Below are 11,580 nucleotides of genomic sequence, written 5' to 3'. Positions count from 1 at the left end.
GCCACGTTCTTCGCCACTTTATAACAGGGTCCCCTTTTCAATACTACGCCTCTCACTTCTGTCATCAGAATGGCATTTGTCATCGGTATTTCTACAACATTCTGCTTGGAATTACTTCCTCCTCTTGCCCTGAGACGACTTAGGCTCTTTCTCCAATGCTCTCTCCTTTCTGGGCTCTCACTGGAATCCCCTTTCAGGGTCTGTTCACGATGATGTAGGTCTTTTCCTAGCAGACTTTCCCAGACCTCTCCAGCCTCTACCCATTATCCAGTTCCAAAGCCACTCGCACAGTTTTAGGTATTTGTTACAGCAGCCCGCTCGTTGGCGCCAGTGCCTGCCTTGGTCTGTTCGGGCTATTATAATGCCACGGTCCAGAGGTGGGGCTCGATGGGGCTTCTTAACAACAGGACTTCACTCCTCCCAGTGCTGGAGGCTGGGAGTCCAGGGCCAAGGTGCCGGCAGATTCAGTGTCAGGGGAGAGCCCACCTGCTGGTTCACAGACACGGTCACCTCACAAGGGCGCAGGGGCTCTGGCTTCTCAGGAGGGCACTAATCCCACTCACCAGGGCCCCTCCCTCAAGCCCTAACCATCTCCTTGGGGATTAGCATTGTAACGTATGCGTTCTGGTCTCCTTGACCAAGTCCACGGACACGTGAACTTCTGCATGAGCTCGTCTGAGGGCTGCCTGTCTCATGTTGGGGGCTGGGCTCCTCTGCCCACACTGTGGATTTACAAAACAAGAAGCAGCTGCTTTAACAGCAAGTCTGTGCATCACATCCATAGGACCAGACCCAGGGGAGGTCTTGACGGGACCCCCACCCTGACTCTGGGAAAGGGTCTAAACATACGGGACTGGTTTAAGACCAGTCAGTGCTGCAGAGTGCAGGGAGCGCAAGGTGAGGCCCCAGGCGAGGTGCCCTCATCCTGGCACTTCCACTCTATGCAGCCCGGGATGCGGTCGACCGGATGTCTTCCCAGAAGGGTTTGCACATTGGGTATGGGGGTGGGGTGGGGATGAATAGTTCTGCAAACAGATCACCAGTACAGGGCTCTGGGAGGGCCCACAGGAACAGCTGGGTGGGGCGTCTGGGCCCCAAAGCTGGGGACAGGCTGCCCTCTGCTGGAGCCGCAGCAGAAGGCTGTCGGCCAGCCTCCAACACCAGCTGCAAGCTTGGGCCCGCCTGTCACCCAAAGCAGCCTCGGTGGGGAGGATGCCGGACGCACCTCCGGGGGGTGAAGCTGGGTTAAGGTAGAGGCTGTTCCCAGAGGCCGGTTGCTGGCCTGGAAGCCCCTCGGGGCAGCGTGGGGCAGGTGGAGGAGGCCCGCCTGCTGTGAGTGAGGCCAGGCCCCCTAAAACTGACCCCGCCACCTGGTTCATGATGAATCTCTCCACCCATCACTTTATTCCCTTTCTTGTCAGGATTGAGGTGTATCAAAGCCAAAGGGGGCTGAGACCAAGCAGGACACACAGGGCCCTCCCAGTACACCCCCTCCCAGTCCCCCTTTTCCTGTCTGCAGAGAAAGGCTTTGTCTCCTGGGTCCTCCCTGATTCCTGAGTCAAGGGCAAAGCAGAAGCTACCCCCTTGGAGAAGACCCCCCTGCCAAGGCCAGCTCCCCGTTCCCGATTTTGGACACTTGGTGGGTTTCATTCCGCATCCCGTGCACTTCGTGCCACGGCCTCTGTGAAGGCCTTAAATGCATTCAGCCTCTGGGGCGGGTGCTGTCATTACTGCCATTTACAAATGACCCAACGGAAGCCAAGAACCAAACAGCGGCTTGGGATCTGGTTCAAGGTAGACAGCAGAGCAGGACAGAAAGGCAGGAACTGGGTCTAGGCCCGCCTCCTGCACCACCCACCTGACACTCTTCCTTCGCTGCCGTGGGCTGGCGGTGCGGGGCAGGGCGGTGCCCGCACTCTTACCCTGCGTACTTGGCACAGGTCTGGGTGCTGTCTGACTTGGCCCTCCCATCAGCAGCAAGCAGTGGTCATGCCACCCCTTTATCCTAGAGAAGGAGTGACTGTGTGAGTGATGTACTCAAAGGCACTGCCGGTGGTGGAACCAAGGCTGGAACCAGCTGTGTGACCCTGGGCCCGCCTCCTCCCCCTGGGCGTCGGCCTCTCCCATGTGAATGGAGATGTGACCTCGATTAAGTCCACAGAAGTGCTTCTCAGGCCTGAGAACCTCCTGGGGATCTTGCGAAGCTGAGACTCCAGCTCGGCTGTTGGGTGGGGCCTGAGACCCAGCGCCTCCTGTGGGCTCCCAGGGGAGGGAGGTGCTGAGGCTGTTCCAGGCAGTCCTGGGCAGTCGGGGCAGCTGCCAGCTCTGATGTTCTGCATTTATGGGCCTGGGGAGCCTCCTCCCAGAGGCCATGGAGATTCCGGAGGCTGGTAATGGTGAATAAAGTGCTTAGTGGGCATTTTCTGCCCCAGCTGAGCCCCTGGCCCTTCCACTCTGTGACCTCATCCTGACCCTCTAGAGGGCTCCTGGGCCACTCCCACTCGGGGTTACTCCTCCCAGCCCCCTGCTCACCCTGTTCCCCGGCAGAACTCAGCTCACACCCAGGGCCCACACCGATGCTCCTCTCCACGGACCTCCCTAGGGTCACATTCATGAACACACTAGGAGCCTCCTCCCTCCCCCAGCTCCTCCACCTCCTCACTTCTCCTGGACCCCAGTCCCAGGCTGGACAGCTACAGCCATCTCTGACTGATCTTGACAAAGGCAGCTGTAGGAACATCTCACTTATCAAGTGATAAAGGTGAAAGTTTATACTCCTCACTACGCAACGTTGGAAATGCAAAGGCAAGCAGGGAAAACAGTCCTCTCACGCAGGAGGAACTCGTAGGACCTGGCTCCCTTCCCCCCATCACCCCCACCCATTTCAAGTCCATGAACCGGCTGCCCTTTAGGAGGAGACGGAAGAGCTACCCGCTAGTGCAGAAAGTGCCAGGGCGGGACGGGGACTTCCAGTCCCTGGGACAGACCCCGCACATGGTCCCCGGTCCATGACCCCGTCCCCCTCCCTCTTCTGGGTGCAAATGTGTGTGAGCCAAGACCAAGCTGAGCGACTCTTGTTTCTGGGGTTGGGGGACTGGAGGGGTGGAAGAAGATACTTTCTTGTCTTAAACTTTTTTTTGTTGGTTGTTGTGGACCATTTTTTAAGTCTTAATTGAATTTGTTACAATATCGCTTTTGTTTTGGGTTTGGTTTTTTAGCCACAAGTCATGTGGGATCTTAGTTCCCAGACCAGGGATCATCCAACCACACCCTCCACACGGGAAGGTGAAGTCCTAACCGCGGGACACGGAAGTCTCTGTCTTGAATTTTCTACAGCAGCTGTGCATTCAAGTGTTGTTCACACTTCAGATCCATTAGCATTGTGAAAAGGCAATGAAAAACACAGCTAGAAGCAGATGACGTGCCCGAATCTGCCCAGCGGTGCCGGCAGGCTGGCTGCGGCCTCTGGTCCCTGGGCAGCGGCCAGGCTTCTGATGGGGTCGCCTGGACCCGAGGCCCCAAGGGAGAGCTGCCCCGGGCTCCTCCGGCAGGGGCACCCAGATTCCACAGCAACGTGGGACCTTCAGGCCGGGACCTGAAGCCTGAGGGCAGCCTCCGCCGACCCAAGCGGGGATCAAACGCTTCAAGCCCAGACTCGGTGATGGGAGAGGGGCAGTGGGCGCTCTCCAGACGAGGGAGCCTGGGTGAATCAGGAAAGTCACTGGGCTGGAAAGCGATTAAAGGGTGAGCGTGGGAGGGGATTTCCACGGAGAGCACCCGGCCCGGAGCAAGTCCAGGCGGGCCAGCTGCAGGCCGCGGCCCTCCTGAGGGCTGTTGCAACGCTGCCCATAAAACCCAGATCCGTGGAGACTTGAGGCCTTGATCTGGTTTCTTTTTTCTTATGTTGCCCTTTAGAAAAACGGATCCAAGGAAACCCCAAAGCTCTAGAACAAAGCGCTCTCCATCAAAGGGGTGTGAGCAGTCGGGAGACGTCTCTGGGAGAGGCCAGCTGGGGGGTGTCCCCAGACGGGTGGGCTTGGGGGGACCCGGCTGCGAGGTGACCCACCTTCCTCCCCGTCCTGGGGCTGCGGAGGATACTGTAGGGGAGAAGACTCGCTCCTGCCATCTCTCCAGAAGGACAACAGCGCATCCTCCCAGACAACGCCGGACACCGGAGGCTGAGGTTAGAGAGGGAACAGACTTGTCTCAGGGGTCACGTATCCACCACTACAGACTGCTCTGATCTCCCCTGTGACCATCTAGGGGCTGTTACTGTCATTTCAAATAATATACCTGGACCTCGCTTCATCAGTTCATTTACTGTAGGTAGTGTTTACTGACTCCTGATAATGAAAGAATGGGAAATTCTTGTGTTATCTTTCTTCCTTCCAATTTTTGTTGGTTCCATTTCCGTTTTATCCAGTCACTCAGCAGCTACGCACTGAGGCCCTACTGTGTGCCAGACGACATGCTGGGTGCTGGGTCCATAGGGTCAAGAAAACACACGAAATTCCCGGCTGGCATGGGGCCTGCATTCTAGTAGAGGGGGTGGATAGTAAGCAAGGAAAACATCAAGACTTTCAGAGAGAAATCAGGCAGGGAAGGAGATACAGTGTGTGTGTGTATGTGTGTGTCAGAGAGAGAATGAATGTGTGTCTGTGTGACTGTGTCTGTGTGTGTGTCTGTGTGTCTATGTGTGTGTGACTGTGTGCCTTTGTGTCTGTGAGTGTGACTCTGTGTGTGTGAGTGGGACTGTGTGGGGCGGTTTCAGCAGGGTGGTTGGACAACCTCCCAGAGAAGGTGCTGCCTGAGTACAGAGCTGTGTGAGGGGAGGAGACAAACCCCGAGATGCTCGGGGTGGGGGGGGCCCGCGGTCCAGGTGGGGATGAGCCGTGGCCCTGGGGGAGGGCTGGTGGGGAGGCCTGTGAGCTGAGAGGGGCAGGGTTCAGGTCGGGAAGAAAGGGGCAGCTCCCCGGGCTGCGTCACAGGCCGCAGGCTCTGAAGAGTTATGAGCAAAGGGGCGACTTGTGCACCCTTCAGTCTAAGTTTGTATGGCGTTAATACACATCCTCTTCATAAATAAATTAATCGTCAGTGCTTGTTCTATGGACTGAGCCTCATGATCAATGAGCACTAAAGTGAATTTACAATAAGATTAAGTAAATACTGTAGAAAACAGCAGAGATTTTACTCCCGGTTCCTCTCTGGCCCTGCTCTTGCCTCCAGCCCACCTCATCCCATTTTCCTTTCCATTCCATTCCAGGCAGTCCCCTGGAGTGGACCGGATGCCTGCAGCTCAGGGCATCTCTAGGGCGCTGGTCCCGGGACCGTTTTGCAGTCCAGCCCATTGCAGCTGCTGCAGACAGATGGACGAAGGGAGCAGACCAGCTTACCTGGGGGAGTGGGTGCCCACGGAGGGTAGGGGGCTGGCACGCGGGGACGTTCTGTGCAGCAGTCCTGCATCGGGTCAGGTACAGAACTGAGGGAGTGTGTCCAGGACCCAGCCAGGCCCCGGCCAGGCCCCAGCAGCTGAGCGCCAGCGCTGTGCCCAGGGCTGTGTTCCCTGGGGTGCTGTTTCCGGGGGTGGGGTCCAGATGCTCTGGCAGGTAGGGGGTGTCAGCACTAGCCCTCTGCCCCTCTGGAGCCGTCAGAGGCTCAAGTAATCCAGCTGGGGTCTGAACCTCTCCCAGATGGGGCCACCAGCAGAGATCAGCTCTGGGGAAAGATTTAGTGAGCCATCTCTCCTCATCCCTGACAGACCTGGAGGGTGGGACTCCCAGGTCCTGAGGATCTACACAGGACCCCGGGAGCTGTGGGCTGGGAACCGAGGCTTAGCTGCCAATGACCTGCCATTTCCACAAGAGGGGACACCCTGCTGAGTTCCCTCCTGTGGCCCTCCCTTTACCCCAGTGCTCCTGTCTTTTTCCAGCCCACACTCCTGTGTCCAAAGGCCTGGTGCTCCTCCACCCAGTCAGCTGGAGAGGAGAGTGGGGGTGGCTAGTTCCCACCTAAAAGGAAAGCTGTGTCCCCAGATGCCAACACAGGGGTGGTCCTCTCAGCCACCAGTCTCGCCCAGCTTTGTCATTTAGAAGCTGTGTGACTTCATCTAGGTTGCTCCGCCTCTGATCTCATCGGTCAAGAGACTCAAATACATGTGAGGGTGCTCCGCAAACGTTTAAAGCCCGCACGTTTGTGAAATCCCCTGGGTCTGGAGGGAGCACCAGTGTGTCCCAGGCCTGGAGAGGGAGGGGTGACCGCCAGAAACCAGCTGGAGCAGAGCTGGGCTGGAGCTAGCTCACGATTCCAGATTATGCAGGTCTCAGCCGTCCTGGCGGACGCCCCCAGGAGACGCCTATGCAGGACCGGGGTCAGGGCCTGGGCGAGGCCTGGGAGCCCCAGGAGGGTGTGGGCGGCAGACAGGCTGAGACCTGGGCTCCCTAAGGCCGGCCCAGGCCCTCACTTGAGCTCCCCCCTCTGCCGCCTCAGACATTACCAGTCTTGACGGCCTCTCTTCTCTCACGGCCAACCACGCCCTCTCTGGGAGGGTTGGGGGCTAGCTGGCCCACGTGTGCATGTGGGCGTGTGTGTGCATGTCTCCTGCGGGCCGCAGAGCTGTGGGTGGGAACTGACAGCCCCTGACCTGGATGCTGGGGGGGTGCCCCCTCCCCTGGACACACTCTGTTCCCGTTAGGCTCCGTGTCACTGGGCAGAAGGGTGCAAACACAGGATGTGGGCATACCATCATTGCTGCCTACCGCTATTCCCATAATGATCCACTGCCAACAAGGGTATGAACAGGCTCTTAAGAGATGGGAAGTCCTGGAGGAATGGGCCAACATAGGGTAGCATGATGACCCGGAAGAGCCTAGACTAGTCTCAGGGTTCCCATCTTCTTTTGAAGTCAGTAAAAGTGGGGGAAGGAGTAATGACTTTTTTTTCAATTAATTTTTTTGGGCAGCGCCATGCAGGCAATGGCACCCCAGTCCAGTACTCTTGCCTGGAAAATCCCATGGGCGGAGGAGCCTGGTGGGCTGCCGTCTATGGGGTCGCACAGAGTCGGACATGACTGAAGCGACTTAGCAGCAGCAGCAGCAGCATGCACCTTGCGGAATCTTAATTCCCTGATAGAGGCCCCACAGCAGTGAAACCCTGGAGTCCTGAGGACTGGGCCGCCAGGGGATTCCCTAGGAATACTTCTTGAGCCTCCTTCTTGTGCTGTCATAGATGTTATCTTGCTCATTAGAGTTCCTGGAGATCAAAGCCAGTTAACCCTCCTGCTTGACAGATGAGGAAATTGAAAGATAATGAAAGTGGGCAGGACACAGCCAAGGGGAGGAGTTGGGGTCGCAGAGCTGGACAGGGCTGAGCGACTGAACGCCAGCAGCAACCGCAAAGGTGGTGTCCGTGGGAGGCTCTCCAGGCTGCAGAGAGAGGGGAGCCTTCAGCGGAGTATGCGGGGGGTTGGGGGGTGGCCAACGGTGACCTGAACCTGGGAGAAGAGGCAACTGGCCCCATCGGCCAGGCCTGGCTCCCCCAGGCCCAGGTCTAAGTGGGCGGAGCGCAGCGCTGTCAGGGGCGGTCCCAGGTCCGGTGCAGACTCGGTCCTTCCTCCTCCCCCGGGAGGGGAGGCTGAGGGGCCTCAGGTTCCTGCCTCCTAAACCACACGGGGATGGAGGCAGGCGCGGGAGGGTGGGCCATCCAAGCAGAAACCGCTGTGGGCAGCCTGTCTGGGGCCCCCACACGGAGAAATCTGCCCAAGGGGTAGGAACCCAGCTTAGCCTGATCCCCCCTTGCCCCCCACCCCACCCCGCCCAAACCCCAGGACCGTCTTCATTTTTCTGATTGCGCAATGCCAAGGGCAACTGGCCAAGCGAGGAAGAGGGTCAGAAGCCGGGGCAGGGTTCCCGTGGCCTGGGAAGCTCCAGCAGCTGTCTGGCAACCCCCCCACCCCCGGCGAGACCCAGCCATGCCGGTGGGAGACCACGAAACAGGCCCCTCCCAAGCGGCTAGGCCTCTAGTCTAGAGGACAACCCTTCCTTCCCCTTCCCACGCCCCGAGTCCAAGGCCTGGAGGTCCCCGGGAGCGGTGGACTAAAGGCCCGAAGGCCCGAGCGGTGGGACAGCAGCCCCCTCGGTCTCCCCCCCCCCCCCCCCCCCCGCCCCACGCCCCAAACCCGCAGGGTGACCGCGCCCCGCCCCCGGGCGGACCGGGCGCGCAGGGGAGCGGAGGGCGGGCCGGCCGCGCTGGAATGCGCGGCGGCGCAGGAGGCAAGGGGCGGGCGCCGGACATGTGAGGGCACATCCCGCGAGCTGCCGCCCGGCGCGCAGACGGCCCAGGAAGGAGCGGGCGAGCGGGCTACAGGGCTCGGGGGCTCTGGAGCCCGGGGCCGGGGCGGCGCGGCGCGGCGGCCAGGGCCGAGGCGGGGCCCGACAGGCACCAGGCCCGCCGGCCTGGCGGCGGGGAGAGCCGGCGGGGCGCAGCGCGGCCTGGCCGCGGCCCCGCGCGCTCCCATGACGGCGGCCGTGCTCCGGGAGGGCGTGCTGGAGAAGCGCAGCGGCGGGCTGCTGCAGCAGTGGAAACGCAAGCGCTGCGTGCTCACCGAGCGCGGGCTACAGCTCTTCGAGGCCAAGGGCGCGGGCGGCCGGCCCAAGGAGCTCAGCTTCGCCCGCATCAAGGCCGTGGAGTGCGTGGAAAGCACTGGCCGCCACACCTACTTCACGCTGGTGACCGAAGGCGGCGGCGAGATCGACTTCCGCTGCCCGCCGGAGGACCCGGGCTGGAATGCGCAGATTACCCTCGGCCTGGTCAAGTTCAAGAACCAGCAGGCCATCCAGACCGTGCGCGCCCGGCAGAGCCTCGGGGCCGGGGCGCTGGTGTCCTAGAGCGCGGGGGCGCGCCTGGCCTGCCCGAGGTCGTGCCAGGTGAGCTCCCGGGTCCGAGCCCCCCTCCTCTCTGGCCCTCCTGTCGCCTCTTACCCCTCCGGAGGAAATGGGGGCCCCAACCTGTGAGCCCCCTCCAGGCTGGGCCGACCGAGAGCCAGCGGGAAGGGAGAAACCTGGGGGAACGCCCAGGAGTCCAGCCTGGAGCCAAACGCCGGCCTCCCCCGGGCGCCGGCGGACCGACTCTGACCTCGGTGTCCGAGAGGAGGGTGGGCCGGCAGCCTCCCGAGGCTGGCTCTGGCCTGACTCCGGGAGGAGGCTGGGAGGAGGCTGGCGGACAGGCCGCAGGGCCTCCACCCCTGCCAGGGCGGGGCTCCTGGGCTGAGGGAGCGGGGTGGGGGTGGGGCAGAGAGGGCTGGGCTTGCCCCCACTTTCTGCTGGGATGACTGTCGCCTTCGAGTTGGAGCGTGGAATTGTGGCAGGAAGACTCCCTCAGCGGCAGGGTTCTCAGGGTTGGGACGGGAACCAAGAAGCCAGTAATACCCAGGTGGGACTTTGGGGGGGGCTGGGCTGGACCTGGGACCCCCTCCTAAGGCTGAGCTGTTTGGGAAACCAGGGGATTTAGGAGGTTTGCAGGCAGGCCACTCCTGCCAGGGGAGGTGGGCCTGTCCACCTGCCCCTGGTGTCCAGCATGTGGGCTGGGCGGAGAAGGGGCCTGGAGGAAGGGCTGGGCCCTGGCGGTGGGTGGCTCGGGCCACATTCTGTTGTCTGTGATGCCGTAATCTTCCGTGGGCCGTAGGGCAGGGGCAGGGGGCAGGCCTGTGGTCAGGAAAGCGGGGCAGGGACCAGGGCAGAACCAGAAGCCCTGGCTCACCCACCCAGGCCCTCCTGTGGAAACCAGGAGCAGGCTGAGGAAGGGTCTAGTTTGTCTTTCTGGAAGGAAACTGACGTTACCCCTCCCCTCCCCCCCCAGCCCGGCCCACCCTTTGACGGCCTCTCACTGCGGTGGGGAGCCCTATGCAGTGGGGGGCCCTGAGCGGCCGGCTGACAGGCAGACCCCGGGCCTTTGAGCTGGTTCTCTTTGGTGCCCCTTGCCTCAGGGACCTGGAGGGAGCAGCTCCCTGCGGGGGTCCCAGGGGGGTGTTCTCCTGAAATGCGGGAGCAGGTCCGGGGACTCTGCACAAGCAGCTCCTGTGGACATGCTCCACCACGCCTGCTTCCGCCCTGACTCCTGTGCTTCCTCTCCAGCTTCTGGGCCCCCATCGGCTCTCAGGGCGTGACCGTGCTCCTGACTGTGCTCCGAGTGGCAAGGCTGCGGCTGCGGACACCCCCGTGGAGGAGGCGTTGGAGTCACGGGTCAGCGGGAGCCAGCAAGGAGGGGGATGGCCACGGAGAGCTGAGGATGAGGATTCGGCCCCGGGCGCTCAGGCTCTCAGGACGTGCCTGTCCCGGGCCCAGCCTCTGAGCTCCAGCAAAGCCCCAACCCGCTGCGGCCCTGCTGTCTTCTCTGCAGACTGTCCGCCTCAGGCTTGGTGCTGTGCCTGCAGGAGGGCGGCCCCCGGGAGCGCTGAGCCAGCGCCTTAGGACTTGAGAGGCCCGCCTGGGGACCACGAGACGAACCCCTCAGGCTCAGCTCTGGATTCACCTCGGTGGGGGTAGCTGATGGGCCTGAGGCCCACTCTTGGGGTCGTCTGCTGCTTGGGTCCTTTTCGGGACCCCCACCCCTCCAGGCCTCTCTTTGCACACTTCTCCCCCCCTCCTGCCCATCTTCCCCACACTGCCGTGCCAGGCCTGGAGGTGGTGGGGTGGGTAGAGGCTCAGCCATTACCATTTCACACCTGTCGCAGAATCTGATACCCTGCAGAGGGCAGTGACCACGCTGTTCTCCGAATGAGAGTCTTTCCCACAAAGATCTGGTATTGGGAACATCCCTCTCCTCGCCTCCACTTTCCCAAGGTAAACCCCATCCTGAAGTCTCCAGCCTGGGGAAGCAGAGACCCTGCAACCCAGAGAACACAGCCTCAGAGGTGCTGGAGGAGGGACCCTGGGGCCTGCATAGGCCACTGTGGCCTCTGCTGTCTTGGGAGGCAGCCGTGTCTCCCCAGTGGGGCTCGTCCCTGCGTCACTCACACGCTTGGGCCAGCTCCACTGGCATCACAAGTCTTCTCCGCGCGATGGTTTAAAAGGAACCGTTTCAGCAGCAGAGAAATGGAGGTGGAGACAGCGCTACCCTGAGAGACGCAGAGACGGCCGTTGGCTGACCCACGTCCGGCCTGCCCTGTTGCCATGTGGCGGCTTCAGAGTCCGATGGGGCAGGGAGGCCGAGTGTCCACCACAGGAATCTGGAAGCCGCTTCCAGCCCTCTCGCTCCCCGCAGGCTCCTCCTCCCATCCGGTTATGACCCCTGTCCTTTGTCCCCGTCCCCCAGAGCCCTCTGCAGCTTCTCATTTCTCCAATATGTGAATCTCATCTTACAATTGAATAAGAACTTAAGGTACAAAGGCACTTTTACAGATGCCTCATTTGTGCTCATTAGGATGTCCACACAGCCCACGATGCAAATAAACACCCCCGCCCGGGCCGGCTCGCGCTGTGATCAGTCGGTGGTGTCTGCCGTGAGCCTCGGGAGAGAGTGTGGAGGCCGACGGCTCTGTGTGTGGGTGGAGGGTGAGAGACCTTGGTGTTGCCACTGCGTCCTGGA

At 61.3% G+C, this 11,580-nt stretch overlaps 2 protein-coding genes across 4 annotated transcripts; one reads left to right on the top strand and one right to left on the bottom strand.

Annotated features, from left to right (window-relative positions):
- Positions 1-2: 2 nt before the first annotated feature.
- Positions 3-8,122, bottom strand: LOC102409528. Of its 3 annotated transcripts, XM_044942573.1 has the most exons (4): positions 5,394-8,122; positions 4,067-4,178; positions 1,859-2,005; positions 3-486 (listed from the first exon to the last, which is right to left on the bottom strand). In XM_044942573.1, exons 1-4 carry the CDS (start codon positions 5,461-5,463, stop codon positions 471-473), a joined length of 345 nt encoding a protein of 114 aa, XP_044798508.1. In that variant the 5' UTR covers positions 5,464-8,122; the 3' UTR covers positions 3-470. The 3 variants fall into 3 exon arrangements, 2 of the variants coding, with proteins under 2 accessions (XP_044798508.1, XP_044798507.1); XR_006550971.1 differs by having other exon boundaries at positions 1,859-4,178; XM_044942572.1 differs by having other exon boundaries at positions 3-4,178.
- On the top strand, positions 7,670-11,475 carry PHLDA3 (pleckstrin homology like domain family A member 3). Its single transcript, XM_044942560.2, has 4 exons — positions 7,670-7,761; positions 7,823-7,972; positions 8,024-8,921; positions 10,128-11,475. The coding sequence occupies exons 1-3, from the start codon at positions 7,670-7,672 to the stop codon at positions 8,880-8,882; spliced, it is 1,101 nt and encodes a 366-aa protein (XP_044798495.2). The 3' UTR covers positions 8,883-8,921; positions 10,128-11,475.
- The last annotated feature ends 105 nt before the right edge of the window (positions 11,476-11,580 follow it).

This window comes from Bubalus bubalis, chromosome 5 (assembly GCF_019923935.1).
Source record: "Bubalus bubalis isolate 160015118507 breed Murrah chromosome 5, NDDB_SH_1, whole genome shotgun sequence".
NCBI classification, from domain to species: domain Eukaryota; kingdom Metazoa; phylum Chordata; class Mammalia; order Artiodactyla; family Bovidae; genus Bubalus; species Bubalus bubalis.
This window is presented reverse-complemented; position numbering and strand designations above follow the sequence as displayed.